Below are 14,549 nucleotides of genomic sequence, written 5' to 3' on the forward strand. Positions count from 1 at the left end.
TCAAGTCAGGTCCAGTGCAGCAGGTCAGCTGGGCAGTTTGCAGGGAGACCCGTGGAGCTTGTTGTGTCCCTGTAGCTCAGAACAGAGGTCAGTCAGTTGACCCTTGGTGTCACTTTAGCCTGGGCGGAAGGATGCAGACCCAGTCTTCCTTCTCAACAAGCAGGGTAGGCCGCCTTTTTGCAGGACTGTCAGCTGACTGCCCTCTGTGATTGGTTTGTGGAGGGGCGATAGATCTCCCCGGAGGCTGCGCTTGGAGATGAGCGTGATTGCTCATTGAATAGGCTGTATGTAGTGCAGATCTACGCGATGCTACGTGCGTGCTTCTCTGGTCTCCATGTGACTCTATTGGTGTCGGGTCCTGGAGGTGGTGTGCGAGGCGCGGTCTCATTACCAAGCTCTGTAACTGTTTGATGGGCCAGCGGGGTGGTGTTGCTGAGACGGCTAAAGCTAAATGGGAGGCTGATCTCGGCGAGTCCATCTCAGAAGAAGCGTGGAAGAACTGCTGTTCGCTGTCCCCCAATTATAGGCTGCGGCTCATTCATTCCAAATTTCTGCATCAATTGTATTACACCCCCTCGGGGCTGCACGCCATGGGGCTGCCCGAGGATTCCTGTTGCAAGAGATTTCGGGGCCCCCGATGCTGACTTTTTGCACCTTGCATGGTATTGTTGGGACATTCGCGATTACTGGTTGGAGGTCATGCACATGATTGAGGAGATGACTGGCTTGGTTTTGCCCTTCTCACCGAAGTTGGCTCTTCTTGGAATGGTAGATATTGTTCCGTCGGCTAATAGAAGACTTGTGGGTCTGCTGCTTTTGCTGGCTAAGCGCAGGGTGGCGATGTGCTGGGGACGTGGAAGGTCTCCTCGTGGGTCGGAGTGGCTGCGAGATGCCGCTTTTTACCAGGAGCAACTAATGATTTTCTGGGAATTGGTCCCTGAGGGCTCTCTGCCTCGGGACTTTTGGGCTCCACTGCGCTCCTTTTTGGAATCTTCACAGTGTGGCTGATGCTGCGATTTTTTTATAGCCGCGGGCAGGGCTACTTCGTCCTCCAGTTTTTTTTCCTCTGCCCCATGATTACTTTGAGTTAATGGAAGTCTGCGCTAACCCCCTGCTCTCTCTCTTTGCCTATTGTTTTTCTTGTTCTTTTGGCTGTGTACGGCCTTTTAGCCTACTGACTGGACAGTTTTTATGCTAGTCTTCTGTCTCTTGCAGGCTCGTGTTACTTGATATCAATACTAATGCTATTAGAGGCATTTTTTGTGAAGAATCTTTCAGTTTGTTTTTGGATAGTTGTAGCATTGGTGCTGGAGCTGTATACTGCAAGAGACTTGCTTTGCATCATTTTGTGTTTCTATATATTGGGCTGTTTTGTGGTATATGTTGCCATTTCTGAATAATCCAATGAATACAAAATAAAAAAATAAAAGCAAGCAGGGCAGGCCTCAAGCAGCACAGCTTCCCTCTGTAGTATCCACAGGTCCAGGAGTGTACTGAAGAGTTGTGTCTGAGGGCCCTATATTTATAAATTGGCCCCAGCAAGTGGAAGGTGGTTCTAGAGGCTTCCACTCCTACAGGTATTTGGAATGCCTTCCCTCCCTGCCCTGGCTCCAGCCTGTCGGGGGACACAATAGATTGGTGGGAAACCCTTTGTGAGTGTGCAGAGTCTTTGTGATGTGCAAGTGGGGTGGGTGACAGCTCTGCCCCATTAACAAGTCAGATGGCCCATCATGTCAACACATTTTCCCCTTTGTCTATCAATACAGAAACCAACTCCTAGCTCATCTAATCATGTGACCCAGGAAGCATGTTGCAGGCACTAATGGCTGGGACAAGAAAATGCCAAATTTCTAAAGTGGCATTATCAGAATTGGGACTTCTAATCGATCTTTACAGTTAGAGGATTTTAAATGATATTTCTTTAGGCATCAAACTTAACATTCCTACCCGCTCCCAATTAAAGGTTATCTCTTATTAAATGTAATACGGTAACTCAAGATTATCCTACGGCAAGATAGGCCTTGAAGCAGTGATTTTTTTCCCCACTATCGGGGCATGTAAAGTTTAAAATACATGGACAACTTTTTAAAATACACTGACCCTGCTCTATGGGCTGTTTAGGGCCTACCCAAGGGGTGACATATAGATTAAAAAGAACGGTTTTGGCATGGCAAAAGGTTTGTGCCAGGTCGAAGTGGCAGTTTAAAACTGCACACACAGGCTGCAACAGCAGGCCTGAGACATGTTTAAAAGTCCATTTGAGTGGGCAGCACAAGCGGTGCTGCAGGCCGATTGGTAGCCTTTAATTTACAGGCCCCTGGTACATGTTAGTACCACTTTATGAGGGACTTAGTAAATTAAATGTGCAAACTGGGTGTAAGCCAATAATGCCATGGGAGTTAGTTCACACATGTTGTGCTCCTTACCACTGCTGACCAGTGCTAGAGTGCCACAGCCAACAAAAATGAAAATCAGCAAGAAATGGAGGTGTAAGGCAGAATGTTTGGTGGAAGACTACCCTGAGGCTGACTGGTCTAACAGGAGGAGTGAAGAACAAGTTACTTACCGTCGGTAAATGCCTTATCTAGTAGAGAAAATATCTAGCTGCAGATTCCTTACCTTTGAATTCTCCCCATGCATCAGACAGGATCTGGAAGATTTTGTGAGCAGCACCCTTGTGCACCGTTAGGTGATGTTAATCAGCTCCGTGTCAGTCGTTGTCTGCACTAGATATAGGTGCCACCCCGGGCACGCTGACCTCAGCATCTTTTCACAACTTTGTACGCCAGGAGCATAGAGCCATAAAGAAACTGGCAACTGGTGCGTCAAATCTAAGGCCCTGAAAGGGTAGTCCCTGCCCCTAGCAATCAATTCACAAAGCAGGGAGGATATCTACCAGATAAGGTGTTACTGAAGGTAAGTAACTTGTTCATCTGATAGAGACTTCTATCTGCAGCTTCCTTTTCTTTGAATGAATACCATCCCAGGATGTGGGTCTATGAAACAAATTCATACTACAAAGTCCTGCAGGACCGAACGGGCAAAGTACCCGCTCCTACGGACCGGACTGTCCAGGCAGTAGTGTTTGGTAAATCTGTGCAGAGATGCTCACGCTGCCGCCTGACCGATGTCAAGGACTGGAACTCTGGGTGGTCGCAGCTTTAGCTTGGGTAGAATGAGCATGCAAACCTCTTGGTGTTGTTTTTTTGGCCAGTGCAAAGCAGATGTTAATGCAGAGTACGACCCATCTAGAGACGGTCCTCCTCTGCACTGCCTGACCTTTCTCTGCACCCACATAACTGACAGCGTTAATCATCCATCAAGAACACTTTTGTACTATCAAGGTAAAATGCAAACGCTCTTTTTGGGTCCAAGAAGTGGAGTCTTTCCTCTTCCATAGAAGGAAGTGTAGGTGCGTAAAAAGTAGGCAAAGTGATGGATTGGCCTACATGAAAGGGCATAACCACTTTTGGCAGAAAGAGTCCCTAGTGCAAAGCACCACTTTGTCAGGACAGATGGAATTTTAGGGAGGCTTAGATGACAATGCCCTCAGCTCTCTCGCCGTGCGGGCAGATGTAATGGCCACAAAAAAGGCCATTTCAAAGTGAGACGCCTGAGAGGACAATTGTGGAGAGGCTCGAAAGGAGCACACATCAGAAATATCAAACCAAATTCAGATGCCGTTGGGGCATAATGAATGGGGATGGAGTAAAGAGATGTATAAGACTTTTGAAGAACCCCTTAGGCAATCTCAAAAAAGCAGTAATAGCAGACAAATAATCTTTAAGAATGCCAACAGGAGTGCCCTGCTGGGCTAGTTAAGGGATCAACAGGCCCTCACAGAGAGGGACTGACAGGGGGTGAAAAGACAGATGTGTCTGTGCACCATGTCACAGAGTTCTTCCAATGACAGGCGTAAGCTGTTTCTCTGGAGGTACGCCTGGCATCCAAGATTACATTACAGACTTTGGGAGGAAGGTCAATAGTGGTCAACTGTCACCTCTTATTCTCCACACAAGAAGGCAGAGTAGACCGGTACTGGTGCAAAATGACCCCCTCCTACAGCGACAGAGGATTCTGTCAAAGGGGCAGTCTAATTGGAGGATCCATGAACATGCTCAGCAGCTCGTGATACCAGACTATCTTGGGCCCGGTCATTCTTGATCTTCTTGAGAACTTTAGCAGAAGTGTTATGGGCGGAAAGGCGTACAGGAGGCCTGAGTTCCACTCAAGACCAAAATAGTCTCCAAGTGACTGCATCCTTGGAAACTCCAACTTGCAAAACTGCTGACATTGTGCGTCCCGGGGCGGCAAACACATCTAACAAAGGCTCTCCCCATTGCTGAAAGAGCCCTTGGACTACCTCTGGGGGGAGACATCACTTGTGATCCGTTAGGCATCCTTGACTGAGTTTGACCTCTCTGGTGTTCAGAGATCCTGCCAGATGTTGAACCACTAGGGATATGCCCTGCTGTTCCAGCCACATCCAGATACTCAGAGCCTCTTGACAAAGGGTCCTTGACCCCACCCCACCCTGCAGTACCACAGGGTAGTGTTGTTGCTCGTGAACACCTGCACCATCTTTCTTTTGAGAGAGGGAAGAAATGCATTCAATGCTAGCCGCATCATACGTAGCTTCAATAGTTTGATGTGGAGTCCAGATTCTGCCAGATGCTCTGATTCCCACCTCTACTAGATAGCCACCCCATCCCAGGAGTGACGCATCTCTCACTACTGTTAGATCTGGTTGGGGATGGGAGAGGGATATGCCTGTGACTCAACTGCAGTTCATTAGCCACCACTGCAGATCTCTCAGTTCCGTCTGAGATCTGGACCTTGTCTGAGAGATTCCACTGATGCTGTGCACACTGGAGCTTTAGGTCCCACTGCAGAGCCCGCATATGCCATCTGGCATGTGTCACCAGCAGGATGCAGAAGGCCACGAGGGCCAGCAGCCTCAGTCATTCTCACCGAAATCCAGGATAGAGGCTGAAACATCAGTATCATAGCTGAAATATTCTGGACTCGCAATTTGGGAGGATAAGCCTGAACTGCACTGAGTCCAGAACAGCTCAGATGAAAGGGAGTGTCTGAGAGGGTGTCAGGTGTGACTTTGGCACATTTATAGCAAACCCTAGTGAATGCAGGAGGTCAGCCATAGTCTGGAGATGGGAGATGACAGCCTGGGGCGATCACGCATTCGACAGTCGGTCGAGATAGGGGAAGACTAAATTCCCTGATCTCCACAGATGAGCCGTAACCACTACCAACACTTTGGTGAACATGTGAGGGGTGCTGGTAATGCCAAAGGGGAGCATGGTGAACAAACTGCTTGTGGCCTACCAAATAATATATGTAGGCAGACAGAACTGGCTATGAAAATAAGCATCCTGCAAATTCAATGCTACCATTTAGTCTCCTTGGTCCAGGGTAGATAGCATCCAAGCCAAAGTGAGCATCTTGAACTACTTCTTGAGGAAGAGATTGAGGGACTGAAGGGCTAGGGTCAGGCAGACTTCCTTGCCCTTTGAGGACCAGAAAGTAGAGGAAATAGCAACCACAACCTACTTCTGTCACAGGAACCCTACCTAGGGCTCCCTTGGCCAAGAGAGCCGTAACTTCCTCGCAGTGAAGGGACAAATGATCCCCCCATCCGTATGGATGGAGGATTAGTGTTGAAAGGAAGGGAGTAGCCCCTTTGAGCTCTCTGAAAAACCGGCCTGTCTGACGTGATGGATTGCCAGCAGAGCAGTTGATAGCGAATCCTGCTTCCAACTGGCCCATGGTAGGGGAGAGTCCGGCTAAGAAGGTTTAGAGGCTGCTGCAGAGAGGTAGGTGGTGGACTGTTCAGACAGATGGCCACCTGATCAACGAGTTCAGTGGATCCCACACCCTCGGACATGCAGAGGCTGGGCTGCAAGTACAACACAGTAGCTGGCCAGGAATGGACGCGGTTGGAAGTCCCTTCCGTAGACGCGAAAGGCAGATGGGTGGTGAACTTGGGGTTGCTGTGAGGCCGAAGGACCTGGTTGCAGCCAGAGAATCCTTGAAAAGCTCAAACACCAAGTCTGGCTAGTCTCCAAAGAGACAGGTGCCATCAAAGAGCATGTCCTCAGGGAAGCATGGACATCCCCTGAAAAGCCAATCATCCTCAGCTACGCGGGGGCCTCAGGGCCACTGTCGATGAAACCACTCTGCCTAGCAAGTTGGTTGTGTCGGGCCCGCAATGGATTGTGAGCTTTGCTGCATTTCTCCCGTCAGCAACAGCCCAGATCTCCTCCTAGACCTGTGGCAGCACTTGTGCAACTGCATCCCACAGCATGTGGGAATAACGGATCAAAAGGCATGCAGTGATCACAGACACAATGCAAGGCTGGTGGAAGAAAAGATCTTCTTCCCAAGTGAGTCCAACCTTTTTGGATTCCCTGTCTAGGGTAGTGCAAGGGAACACGCCCTGGGAGGTAGAGACTTGGACCACCAAGCTCTCAGGGTGGAGAGTTGCATAAAAAATCTTGGGTCACCAGGTGCAGGGCGATGGCGGCAGACAATCGTCCTGTTCAAAGGAGCCCCTGTGTTGGTTTGGACCAGGTACTCAGTAGGGCGTCAGTGAGGGTCTCATTAAATGGGAGCAGGGGTTCAGAGGTGGTAGCTCCTGGTTGCAGCACTTCGGTCAAGAGGGTTTTTTTTTGGACGGCCACTGAAGGCAGCTGAAGTTCCAGGGCCTCAGCCACTCTTCTCACCACCATAGCTTAGGACGCTCCTTCCTCCATAGTCACTCTAGGGGGGGAGAAAGAATGCCAGTACCTGGGGAAGTATCCAGTCTGCTGGCCTCACCTAAGTCTTCACGTCTGTCTATACCTTCTTCGGGCTCGTATTTTATAGGGTTCGGCAACAGCTCCCATTCATCTCCAAGTACTAACTCATAGTAAAAGGGGTCAGGATACGATCTAGAGGGCAAAGCTACTGCAGGAGTGGGTGTTGTATGGATTCAGTCTTATACTTTGGGAGAATTCAAAGGTAAGGAATATGCGGGTAGCTGTCTATCAAATATCCTTTTTTTGGAGGACTGCTGCCATCTCAGCCTCAAGCAGTCTATTTTTCTGCTTTATCATGAGCACCTTCTCTTTGGCATCAAGCTGACACAACAGCCTTTTCTTTGGTGCTGGTTTCTCTGCTGCCCACTGCTTCATTCTCACCCACTCACGATCGTCTGCCAGTGCCGACTGTTTTGCAGAGAAGTGTGCTCCAGTGGTGGCTTTGTTACGGGACCAGAAAATACATTTTTTTTTTTACTTGCCTTTGATGAGTGCTTGGGCTCGGAGACAGACGGTGTTTTGAGTCTGAAAGCCTCGGCTTGGTTAACCCCTGTCTTTTATGTACTGCCTGCTGCTTTTCCCTTTGTGATTTTTCTGCACCTTTTCCTGGTTGTCAAATATGGTCTCCACCTCGGACCTGAGTCTTCTCCTTTGGTTCCTTGGCAACATTATCCTCTTCCTCATTTGACAGGGCGAGGTCCCTCAGTGATGAGCTGCTCTTCAGAGTCTGCATGGTGTAGTGTGCCCGTTTCTGCTTCTCTCTGGCTCCAGACGCTTTCGGTTTGAACTTGGCACAGACTTTGCAGCACTCTGATGTGTTTCCTCTGCAAGCAGAGATAGCAAAACTGGTGGTTGTATCTCTGGACAACTGGTGATGGCTCTCTGGGAAAAATCTAAATGGCATTTTCTACATAGTCCCCAATGAATGTGGGACTTGCTGAGCACTCTCCAATCTTGCTGGTCACCCACACACCTTTGGTGTTTTCTCAGTCAACACCTCAGTGGCTATTGGTTATCCTTTTCTCGTTTGCTCTACGATGCCGTTGAACACCTCGGCAGTGTTCGATGATCCACCGCTTTATTCTTTCAAAGAGCCTTTGGCAGTAGCTTCCGCATCCAACAGCAGAAAAAATCTGAAGACCATGCACAAGGGCTTGCTGGACAGGCATCCGACAAAAGGAGAGCAAATGGTAGTAACAGATGATGTAAACTCCCCCCAAAAAAGAATAAAAGAACAGGAGGAAAATTCCAGACCTAACTACTAGATGGCAGAATTATGAACAGTACGTAAATGCAGAAAAAATTTATGCTGCAAAACATAATTTTTGTTATTTAGTTCATTCCAATTAGTTTACTGCTGAAAAGCCCATCATTTAAGGGTGATGTACTGTGTGATCTACACCACAGTACAAGATAAATATAAAATCACTGTGCAGGAGGCCAAGTACGTGTCTGAGGCTTTGCTATGGAAAAGGACCAAAATGCAGGGGACACCACAGCAATGTTAAGTACTAGCACATTACATGGATGGTATAGTCCAATGTAGCCCCGCATGGGGAGCTGATACATTGAGCATATCTATTACCAAACTTCTTTTGCTATGCGGATGGCAACTTAACAATAGCCTTTAAAATCATCCAAACTTTATTAAACCTACCCATCAACCTTGTTTTACTGTGCAGCTCCCACAAAATTCCTTTTGAGAGGAAACCAATGCTGCTCACCTAGCGTGTGTAAAAATCAACTAATTTCAGCTAAATACCCTACAGGTTCTTGGAGGACATCCCTGATTTCCCTACTTCATAACAGCATGAAAAATCGACTTTTATGCATCCTCAACCAAAGAATGGTCTACTTGACAGGCACATACACCTAACACATGGAAAACTCTTTCGTATTGCATTTTTATTTATATAGCACTTACTACCCCTGACAAGGCATATGATGACTAGTAGAAGAGGTTCACTAGGCCTACAAATAACCCCAAACTAGTTACAATTAAAATTTGGCCAAAAGACACAATGGGACCTGTGACTGAGTAAGCCAGGTAAGACCTCTGGGTGGAATGTAAGTCAGGTATGACTGTGCTCTACCTCTTCACTCTTGTCTTGACACAAGCACACCTGAAAGTAACAGCCAGTCACACTGCTTCAAGCACTCTTCAGAGCCGCACCAATGAAACAAGTTTCTCCATTTAGTTCACCCTACATCCATGTACACACCAACAACTTCATATGATTCAACAAGGAATGCAGGCTCTGGTCTGTGATCTCTTTGGACAAGATAAACTTGCTCCGACAGTCAACCAACCAGACAAGGAAAGAGCACTGCAAAACCACATAAGTGATAGCAGCATGCTGTGCAAATAGCAAATTACAAAACTTAGCACCATGCTCAGCAGACTGCACATGGGAAGAAGGTCCACAAAGATCTAAAAAAATAAAAAAAAGGAACATTTTTATCCTCGACTGAGGTGCGATTTTACCTGAAATAATGTTGCACACTTGCAGGTGCCCTCATTATGCGTGGTGTAGTTTCACCTAGAGTAATCATTCCAGGTGGCATTACGCCACCCGCAATTATAAGTTTTTCAGGTCCAGAATTATTATGTCCCAAAACTCCAAACTGGGTAAATTTGGGCCCAAGTACATGAGACTGATGTTAGTGGCTGCAGGGGTAACGGCTGAGGGATGCACTATGGCATGGAATATCTCTGACCTTTGCAGCATAGTGGGTAGGTTTTAGGTGAAGCAGACAATGCCCCACCCCCTCCAAAATAGGCAAAAACCTTCTCTGTACTCCTGCTCTTCTAGTGACACTTTCCATCAGTTCAGAGCAAGCAGAAAAAGGCTACTGGTGTTCTTCTAGGAATCCAGGAAAATTGATCAGATAATCATACATTACCTGGTGTGTGTAGTTCTCTCCATTCTGGGGTCAAAACTACTGCTGAGATTTGTTTCTGGGATACTAGCTACAACTGGATCGTCTGGCCCTACAGTACACCAACATCAAATTCTGACATACTTATAACGAGGGCCTTAATTCTTAAGGAGTTCAAGAGCAAAATCTCCAACCATGCAAGATAGAAGACCGACTGGAGAGGAGAGACCACCAATTTTACTCAAGACATATCCCCTATGCTACATACTTACCAAGGAACTAGGGAATGAGAACCCCTCTTCTGAGGGTTTGCCTAAAGAGATACCAAAACATATCCATGTTTTCCACATATTGAGGGCTCGCCTGTGCCAAGGCAATCCTCCAGATACACCCCTAAACACCAAAATAAATGTCCAACTCTGAACGGGGCAGAGATTCATGAGCATGCAAGAATCGGCTGTGACCATTCATAATGCATATCAACGTATAACAAGGTAATCAAAAAGACAGACCCTCAACTGTGCTCAAAAGTGACCCAATGGCACTTTGAGGCCTACAATGTAAACCCTTTATAGAGGTCAATGGCAAGCCTGCAACAGAACAGCAGAGAGTTCAAAGAGAAAAACAAGAGAATAGGCTATTTGAAGAGGAGCATTGCCACATAACCCAAACAAAATACCTCATTGTTCCGTAAAATCCCACTATAGTCTGCTTCAGGGGGCAGAACAACGTACAGTTCTGCCTCATACGCTCCCCCTTCTCCGTCATTCTTTGCATGAAACGTCAGTGCAATGGAGTTCTCATCCCCTAAGTACACCACGTCGTGATTCCTGGAACAGAACAAGAACTAGTCAGAACAGAGTGAAGAGCAGCAACCAAAGCAGAGGAGAACACGGCACATCACAAGTCAAGTCCACACTCCAGGGACAATAAATCCAAGCAGTCACCTGAAGAACATGCAAAATGTGGAAGCATGGCACTACACCATACAAAGGCAGACTACAGAAGAATGGCAAAAAACTGCTACTATGCTTGTTCCAGTTCTGCTGTGGCACAGACACCAGAGGAAAGCACATCCTACTTCCAGGAAGCAGAAGACAGTAACACAGTTAGGACTTTAGATATGTGAGGAAATGGGGTGTATTATATAGTGTGGTTGTGCAACCTCACCATGTAGTACACTTACTAACCCCTTTCTGACCTTAGGCTTCACTTGTCAAACTTTCAGCTAAAACCTGGGTAGCTATGGCTCTGAGCAACAAGGCTTACACAAAGGAACAGGTGTAAATCATTTAAACAGCATCAAAAACAAGTGAAGAAGAAACAGACATGGCACTCCCGAAATACAAAAATCCAACACCGATATATAAAAACAGACACCCAATTGACTTCCTGCAGAAAGGAGGTAAGGCATACCTGGCCTGCAATCCCTCATTGACCACCTTCCTGAGTCTCGTTGGCACGTCTCCCCAGGAGGGCAGACAGCTGTCTTGTAGAACAGGCTCCATGTGTGCCCAGGAAGGCCCAGGAGTTTTAAAGGCAACAAAGTGGCAGCTTTATAAAAGCTGCACACTGCAACATGTTACATTAACTTCGACTTGAGATACAAGTCTTGCTTAATGTAACAAGTTGTTTTGACACCTCGGAGTGCTCACTTTTGTCGCACCTTTACGGTGATAGCACAGCTGCATGTGTGTAATCCTGTGTTTGCCAATTGGGCAACTGCGTCTTTTAACAGTAAGCATCTGTTTGTGGCATGTAGTGCTGTAGATTCACATGCTCTTCATACTCCTGCCATCTAGTGTTGGGTCTGCAGTGTGCAAAGTTTTTTTTCCTTCAAAGTAGTATTTTCGAGTCACAGCCCTCCAGGCCAGGAGACTCTCTTTAGTACCATGTACCAGGGGTACCATTTACTAGGGAGTTAGTGGCAACTAAAGGATTGCTAATAAGGAAAAACGACTGCAGTTTTAGGGAAAGAGATTTGGCACCGGGACTTGTTTAGCAGGGACCCAGTACACTTTCAGTCGAGCTACACCATAAATCAGGCAAAAACAGTGTAGGGTGTTGTCAAGAGAAGCACTTTCCTACAGCCCCGAGGAGTCTTTTCACCAGAAGGGTTTGCAGGCATCACAGGTAGCTTCATGGTGATTGGGGAAGAGGCACAGGTTACACATCAGATGTTGGTCAGTGTGGGGGAATTGCGAGTGGTACCGAGGACAGAAACGAAACGGCATCCGTTCCATCAGCTCAGCATACTCTTTAGTACTGCATGGTGAGGTAGGCGATGTTGCGCCTTGGGCTAGGTGGCCGCTACATTCCCTTCAGACACCCACAACACAGGATACTCAGCTATATCTGCATTATTCTGCATACTGATTGGTCTTTCTGGGGAGGAGGTTGTAAAGGGCTCCACTTACATTTCAAATCAGCTTCTTTGTGTGGACTAAAGTCCACAAAAAGGAGCTGATTACCTCCCATTGGCAGTCTGGAGCAGAGGCTGACCTGAAAAGGGGGGGGGGGGGGGCCTGTGCACTACACAAGAACTTTTATGAAGTCACCCCCCAACATCTAAGGCACTTGTCAGTATAAGTATTGGGTCTCTTCACCTACTCAAGTAGATCACTCCTACAACTGGAAGAACTTCTGATGGAGTAAAGGCTGCTGTGCTGAAAGGAACTTCCCCATTTTTGTGACTGACTGCTCCCAGAACTGCTGCCCTACTTTGCTGCACTGCCCTAACGCCTGCTGACCTCTGATCTGTTAAGAGGGACTACAGACTGCACCAGGAGTGATTTCAAGGGCATGCTGGCTTGCTCCCTGTTCTCTACAGAGGTCTCGGAGACATCAAAACTTGTAAAAGAATTTGTGAACTACTGCGCCATTTGCAGCCATCCGGGAGCAGAATAATTTTGACCTGCCGTTCAACCACAACTCCGAGAGAGGCTTTGTTTCTCCCTGCTGCCTTGACCAATAAAGATCTATGAGCAGCTTCACCTCAACCTGCCACACCGATTTCCAACAGCTCTGCAAGTGGCCCCCCTCTGGTGCTTGCCATATTAGCCAGAACCTGCTCTTGACCAGAGGGAAGCCTCTGTGTGCATCAAGCCGGAGCACAATGTCCGTCTTATCTGTGTTCCCCACACCGAGGATTTCTCCAAGCGCATGGCGTCCTTGTTGCTCAGCCCGGCACTGCCATTTGTGGTGCCCTGACTGGTTGCCTCAGCAACAGAGACACGCTGTAGAGCTGGCAACTCGCACTTTCATATCACTCTGCTCCCTGCTGCACATCAGCCCCAGGTTTTCTCTGGTTCATGGCCCGCGGCCACAGCGGTGTATTAGACTGAATAGACCGGAGTGGTGTTGACTGGATTACAAGCTCAATTGTACTTTTTCTTACCGCAAGACCCGTGCCGGATCAGAACGGCTCCGACCAACCCTCACGACACTTCTTGCAGGAGAACAATGTGTTCCCACAACTCCCGTAAATAGACTAAAACGAGCACTGTATAAAGCTCTGTTGTTTTGACGAACTCTAAATGCAAGTTGCTATTGATATTTATTGGATTTGTTGTTGTTTTGCTCATGATCTACACAGATAAATAAACTCTTTTTCATAAGTCAGTGTGGAGTGTGTGTGTGTGTGTGTGTGTGCAAAAAAAAAAAAAAGACACACACACTTTACACACTGCCTCTGATGGTAAGCCTGCCCCCTCTGTGCCATGCTACTGGAGGGTGAGCACAGGTTATCTTTAGCACATAGCTTTCTTTCCCTGACTAGAGAGGTGGGTTCTGCCTGATTTAGGTATATACCATAGCCAACTAGAAACCCCATTTCGAACAGGGGTACTAGGGTGCTCACAGAAAAATCAATTGCTGACCCAATACCAGGGAAATGGAGCCAAAATGTAATGTGTAATCCATATAGTAGACCTGACAGAGTATGCAAAGAACATTTACTCTCTTTCGCCTATAAGGAGAGTCACAGATAAAAAAACAAATTTCCTCAAGGACAGCTCCCCAAACCACACATCAAACCTGAAATATCTCCATCACCTGAGTAATAGGTTTGTTTTCCACTGAGCTTAAATTGCTGGGTCCATGGGAGTGACAGTTTGTATAGTATGCTGCCTAAGTGCACTTATTAGCAGTAGTAAGACCTAAGCCTTCATGGATGGTGTGAACTCATGGACACCACTGCAGTCTAAACCTCAAGTCCTAGGATGTATAACTGAAAACGTGAACGCCCCACAGCTGAACATGATGAGAGAAGTTTTGCTGCTTAAGTCTGAGCATGTGAGTTTTAAAACTTGGCAGATCTCAGAGATACCTACAGGGAATCAGCACTGGTTGTCCTATACAATGCACTCCAAGTAGGCCGTAATGCCCACTTCTGCACTCATTCATTATAATTTCCAGTTAGAGATACCGTGCAACTCACAGTACAGCTGTGCCACAGCTTTAGCTTTCCTCAGTAGGCATCAAGCCAGGAATCCTCCCTCCAACCCAAATGCACTTATAAGAGGAGGGTGCAATAAACACATCAGCCGCAAATGTCCATAATTCATTGAAACAGATGGATTTCTGTTTTTTTCAGTCCAGCGTGGATGAGTCAAGTACAGCCAAGGTTAGCAAAACTGTTTCTTACTAAAGACTATTCCACCCAGAAAACTTAACCTGAAGACTGAAACCCCAGTTTGTACCAACCAAAGCACAGGACGGCTGGCAGATGCAGGTCTCAGCCTGCGTAGAGGGCATACAGTTTTTTCACCTGTTTTCTTTATAATTTCTTTCAAGCAATATAAATGCTTACATGCTACTGAAGAAACAACACTATCTAATGCTATTCAAAATGTC

The 14,549-nt window shown here is 47.1% G+C and overlaps 1 protein-coding gene across 2 annotated transcripts in view; it reads right to left on the reverse strand.

Annotated features, from left to right (window-relative positions):
- ITGA5 (integrin subunit alpha 5) overlaps positions 1-14,549 on the reverse strand; it is a 346,712-nt gene that overhangs the window by 91,394 nt on the left and 240,769 nt on the right. For both annotated transcript variants that reach the window (XM_069231024.1, XM_069231023.1), the window contains one exon: positions 10,375-10,525. In XM_069231024.1, the coding sequence (XP_069087125.1) occupies positions 10,375-10,525 (151 nt within the window). The remainder of the gene's footprint in view (positions 1-10,374; positions 10,526-14,549) is intronic.

Source organism: Pleurodeles waltl, chromosome 4_2 (genome assembly GCF_031143425.1).
Source record: "Pleurodeles waltl isolate 20211129_DDA chromosome 4_2, aPleWal1.hap1.20221129, whole genome shotgun sequence".
NCBI lineage: Eukaryota > Metazoa > Chordata > Amphibia > Caudata > Salamandridae > Pleurodeles > Pleurodeles waltl.